The sequence below is a fragment of the Giraffa tippelskirchi genome, chromosome 9 (assembly GCF_054371585.1).
Source record: "Giraffa tippelskirchi isolate mGirTip1 chromosome 9, T2T-mGirTip1v1.2.pri, whole genome shotgun sequence".
Lineage (NCBI taxonomy): Eukaryota > Metazoa > Chordata > Mammalia > Artiodactyla > Giraffidae > Giraffa > Giraffa tippelskirchi.
In genome coordinates, this window is record NC_137283.1 from 108,108,170 (window position 1) to 108,114,169 (window position 6,000).

Genomic DNA, 6,000 nt, shown 5'->3' on the forward strand with positions numbered 1-6,000 from the left:
AATGAGAATTTTTGAGAGTTTCAAATTTAAATCTTGAAGAGGATTTTTATATAAATATATCTTATTCCAAAATTAAATAATGCCCATCTCTTAGAATAAAGTTTCAGTGAGGTAGGGAGTCAAATCATTGTTGGTAGACCCAGTTTGTTTAGTTCCATAATCATTGACTTTTAAATACACAGTAAAAATTCCCAGTGCAATTCTGTGTATATTGAGTCCATGGAAACTTAGGGACCTTGTCATCCTCCAGGATACCAGGCTCCTTCTCTCTTTTTGCTTTGGCAGGAAGCTAAGTGCTTTGCAAATATATTGCAGGAACAACAATTGCTGTATCTTCTAGTTCCAGAATAAAAGTTGAGGATTATCAATTAGGAAACAAAATATTTATCTGTTCTATGCTGTAGTTTTCTAAGACTGCTTCCAATCCATCAGTAGACACATAGTGCATTTAAAATGTATTTCTTAAACAGTCTGTTATGAGTTGATAGTTCTAACTTTCCCAATTATTGTGAAGGGCTAGTATTAAGTAATAACTTTTAGCAGAATTATGAAAATATTTGGGAACTATGAGATTTTTTTTTCTTGGCTCAAGGAACTGACATTGTTTAAGGAGGCAAATTAGGCACAGGAAGAAATAAAGACTATGTTACTTCGTAGTGAAGTTGTGTCATGAAATATAATAAATTAAAATTGGAGAGATCATGTGGACTAGAAAATTTTTTTGGAGGCAGATTAGGATTTGACGGATTTGAATAGTTTAAAAGCATGAGCATTGTAAGCAGAGAAGACTGTAGGCAATAATTGAGCCTAGGTTGAAGGACAGAGTGAGGGAAGGTATCATAAACTGGCTGGGCTGCTGAAAGCTTCAAGCAAAGAATTTTTCTGATTAGTTGGAAGTTACTTTAAAATTGATCAGACTTGTAGGTTTTGACCACAGTGATGGCATAATATCAAAGAGGTGTTTTAGGAAAACAAATATGAGAGCATATTTGTAGAAGTAGAGGCTTATTAAGTTTTGTTTGAGATAGAAAAAAGGAAACAGATTTAACGTAGGAAAACTAATTAGAAGACTTAACAGAGCTAAGAGGAAGGGGGGTTAGGAGGAAAAAGAATAAGTGATGGATGTGTTGAATTAAAAATTTACACAATTTGAAGACATTTGAATGCCTGCAGCAATATAAAAGGAGAGTGGCCTCCCAAGATGAGTCATCTCTGGAGGCTGACAGGGGAAACAAACAGTGAGAGAAAGCAGAATCCGGGTGATGTGTGTATAAGGCAAAGAGATTCCACTGGTTTTTAAACTTGGTGAGTTGCAAAATTTAACTTTTGCATGTTGCAGTATAGAAATTGAAAACATCAAACTGGAATGCAAATGAAACAGAAAGCTAGGGATGTTCTAGAAAGGGAGTGGATTTCAACTGCCAGTAGTCTCACTGCACCACAGAGCAATAGACATAGAACTATATTTGACCACATTTTAATTATTCACGTTGGTTCTGTTCTCTGTATTTAGGACTATTGTTGGGAAGACCATGGTTATTCTTTGGTAAATCGTCTTTATCCAGATGTAGGACAGTTGATTGATGAAAAATTTCACATTGCTTACAATCTTACGTATAATACAATGGCAATGCACAAAGATGTTGATACCTCAATGCTCAGACGGGCTATTTGGAACTATATTCACTGCATGTTTGGAATCAGGTTTGTCTGTTTTCTTATGTTTATGAAGAGTTATTTTCTTGTAGGGAAATCATTCAGGTGCTTGAAACACATATGCAGATATACATGTTAATATACTCAGAACCATCCCCTTCCTAAGACCTTATTTTTATGCTTTTTATGCTTCAGAAACTTGACTTTTTGCAGCCTACTGTGTTTCTTCTCGCCTAGCTAGACAGGAGGGAGAGTTAGGAACAAGAGTTAAACGACAAGCAAGGTTGTCCAGGAGCATGGAGGAAGAGGCAAAGTTTGTCTCTGAACATTTATGTGTTTGTATCATTTTTATCTCCTGACACACTTGTACTTCTGCCTTCATGGAACTTAGCACTCTTAGAGTGCCCTTCTAAAGAGTACCTACCTCCATGATACTTCATAAAATGCAAAACTTTATCAGTATTATGCTAAACTTTATCAGTATTATGCTATTTATACACACTGTACACCACCTTCTAACATACACAAACACCCACACTGTGGTCCTTTATGATTATTTTAGCTGTAAAGTCAGACTTTCTCTTGGTTATTCATTTTTTCAGTAGCCAGACTATTGACTTTAGACTCCCGAATGGTTATATAGGACCAACTTTACAAGAGTCTTCTCCCTTTTCCACTAAAAACCAAATAGGAGACTGAAGATCCTTGGATGTTGTAGAAAGTACTCTCCAGTGGGGCAGAGCAGATGCTGCTGCCTGTGACCATCCTGGCCTAAAGCAGAATGGCCTAAGTGTAGACACTGTGAGGCCATCTGAGAGACCAATTCTTTCCTCTGAGACATTTCTACTCTTTTTTTCTCATCTGACCTCAAGAACTCCTGCAAACATGAGAAAATATTTATTCATACAAGTAGATTATAATTTATATATCATAGGATATATCAATACTATTGTCTAATTTGTTAATTTCTTAATTTATATATCATGGGATATATCAATATTATTGCCTAATTTGTTAATTTCTTAATATCATCAGTACTCAAACTGTTTCCAAAATTTCTTAGTGTGGTTGCTAATTTATATATCATGGGATATATCATTATTATTGTCTAATTTGTTAATTTATTAATATCATCAATACTCAAACTGTTTCCAAACTTTGTTCCTCAGTGTGGTTGCTTATTCATGATTGTAAATATATACTGATACTTCGGCACTAGCACATTTTTTGTTCATCTCCCTGACTTCTCTATTTCTTATTCCTTTACACTCATTCATCCACCCCCAATTAAACATTATAAAGCTCTTATTTTAGGGGACAACTGCCTATATAAGGAGGAGAAAAGAATATAACATTTACTATTGATGTCTGTACTTCTATAAGAAAACAGACTAAACATCAAAAAATATAGTAATTCTCATATTGTCTTTTAACAGATATGATGACTATGACTATGGTGAAATTAACCAGCTATTGGATCGTAGCTTTAAAGTTTATATCAAAACTGTTGTTTGCACTCCTGAAAAGGTTACCAAAAGAATGTATGATAGCTTCTGGAGGCAGTTCAAGCACTCTGAGAAGGTATGTACCTGTTGTGTTTACTCTGTAACTTAGCAGTGGTTCTTATTCTCCTTCACCTAATCTAATGGGTCTCCAGCCCTTTCCATCACCTCTACTGACCCAGAGAAGAACATTCCACAACACCTGTCTTAGATATGCCTTGGAAGGGAACCTCATTATGGTTTAAAGCAGGGGTCCCCAACTTGCAGGCCAGGGACTGGTACCTGCTGTCAGATCAGCATGGCATTAGATTAAATGTAACGAGCTTGAATCATGCAGAAATCGGCTCCCAATGCCAAAAAGGTTGGTTTAACATAAAAGAAGAATGACAGGGAGAACAGATCTGCTGGCCTATTTTCAAAGTGCAGGCTTAGGAGAAAGAAGAGAATCCTTGAACTGTCTTTACAGATATTATTGAATGATGATTTGGCGGGAAAGTTTATTATTCTAACAAACCTTCAAAAAGAGATGTGATCAAATATAAGCTCAAAACAAATTTCCAAGAAAGATCAGATGGCTTTTGTTTTGAGAAATTGATATTCTGTTCAACAAACCCAAGACTTGTGTTAAGCTATTCAGTGGTACACATAAAACATTACTTATATTTGGTGTTTATTAAATGCATTGAAACTGATTGTAAAAGCTTATAACCATATCTTAAATAATGTTGTGTTTTATATTCAGGTTCATGTTAATCTGCTTCTTATAGAAGCTAGGATGCAAGCAGAACTCCTTTATGCTCTGAGAGCCATTACCCGCTATATGACCTGATGCCTTTCCTCCATTAAAGATGATGGAATGATCAGCAGATACAGTCTATGAGGGGAAGGTACTCAGCCCCAGGACCAATGGTAGATAAAAGAATTCAAAATCCATTGTGCCATGATTCCTTTAGTTTCTGCTATTTTACTGTGGAAACGCCACTGCTGGCATAAGCAGTGAGTGGCTGGCAGCTTCAAGTTTAGAGCTGTGAAGGAGGGCTGCTGTTCACAGTATTTTGCTTTTTGACAGTACAAGATGCTGTATAACTGTTTTAATACAGCAAATAGTATCTCTCCAAATCCTGTTGCTTTTATGTTAAAAAAATAAAAATTGGAGCATGCAAAGACTGGGACTTTGATAATGATGTAAGCTTTTATACATAAAGAATTTTAGATATTGGTGCTGCTATTCCTGCTGGTGGAATGAATAGAATGGCTGTTCTGGTTAAGCTATTAGTAATAAGGTGAACACTGCTACTATCTGAGCCTACATACATACATAACATTTGTGTGGTTTCAAATTAAACTTACATAGGTGTTAATTTTTTTGCATCTAAAATTACTCACAGCTCGGCAAAGACCATTCTGATGGAAACAGCTCATTTTTTTCATATAGCTTTTAATTCACTTATTGGATGATATTAAATTACAGTGGCATTCTTAAAGACTTCTTCAAAAAGCAATCTTACATGAAAAATGTATAAATTATAAGAAAAAGCTGGCTACCTTTTGATATGCTGTTTCCCAAGGTTCTGTGACACTGGAGGGCAGCTGTCTTGTGTAGTGTTTTTGTTTCCAGCACCGAAGTTATGGGAAATACTGTGTAGCTGCTGCGCAGTCCCAGGTGCATTCTGCCCCTCTGCTCCTGCCCACCTCATGGTCCCCCCTTCAAAGATTGTGCAGCTCCTTAAATAATAAAGCTGGAAAATATTTTTAGTCAGGTTATCAAATTTGATTTACAAAAATGCTAACTTTGAAATGCAAACAGGCTTGAAAAATGTATTAAGTACTTTGTACTCTGGAAGCGTGAATTGCTTTTGAAGTCTGTCAGTATTATTAGTATTTTTCAATAAAGAATAATTTTTCTCCAATTTTATTTGCTGTCTCAAAAAGTCATGACTTATCAGTAACTATTCTCTGTTTCTATTGATTTTCATTAGCCATCACACTTAGATAATTCTGTAGTCAGGTAAGACTATTATTTATAATGGCAAACTCTTGCAGTCATTTTGAGAACTACAAAGAAAAGTTTTATCTTGGAAATAACTGATACAGTCCCATGCCTTGCCCATTTTGAATTGAGATGTTTTAGAGATCAATTATTAAGAATTGTGAGAAACAGGCTAAAGTAGGGAGTCACTACAGAACAAAAAATGACAGTGTCAAACAATTAGTTTTAAATTTAATCAAAGCTTTTGTGATAACTGAGCTCAGTAAATGTTTTCATGAGTAACAAGATAGTGCCTATAAAATTATAGTGTGGGGTGGGAGTTGGGAGGCATAATTTTGAATGGAGGTGATATAGCTATCTTCATGGCTACATACCCTAGTGAGAAGATAGTACTGTCATCTTAGATAGAAAATGCCTTCAATATATTTTATAAAGAAATATATCAGCCCATTTCTAGTTAGCTTACAATAATATACAAATGGTCTTACCTGTTGAATTTGCATCATGCCTCTACCCTTTTCTGTCTGCTGCTGGGTTATTTCATCATAGCAATACAGGTGAATCCAACAAGTAAGTTTGCACTGGATAAATTTTTACTCATTCTGCTTCTGCTCTTTGTTCTTGGCACTTCCTCTTAAAAACACAACATTTCTAATAGAAGTTCTAATCAGTAGTAGGATGATCAAGAAAAACTGAGTTTATTATCTTATTCCACTTAGAAATCATGAGATGAAATGAAAATTTTAATGAGTAAGAAAGTATGCTTGTACCTAAAGTAATAAAGGCATGCCTGTGATACAAAGTTGATGTTTCAACACCTCCAATTTAACAGGTGTTTCCTGTTAATGTTTT

At 35.2% G+C, this 6,000-nt stretch overlaps 1 protein-coding gene across 11 annotated transcripts in view; it reads left to right on the top strand.

The window, feature by feature from the left end:
* Window positions 1-5,073, top strand: part of SESN1 (sestrin 1) — a 108,492-nt gene extending 103,419 nt beyond the window's left edge. For all 11 annotated transcript variants that reach the window (XM_081526769.1, XM_081526767.1, XM_081526761.1 and 8 more), the window contains 3 exons: window positions 1,514-1,704; window positions 3,093-3,237; window positions 3,901-5,073. In XM_081526769.1, the coding sequence (XP_081382895.1) occupies window positions 1,514-1,704; window positions 3,093-3,237; window positions 3,901-3,987 (423 nt within the window). In that variant the 3' untranslated portion in view covers window positions 3,988-5,073. The remainder of the gene's footprint in view (window positions 1-1,513; window positions 1,705-3,092; window positions 3,238-3,900) is intronic.
* Window positions 5,074-6,000: the final 927 nt, after the last annotated feature.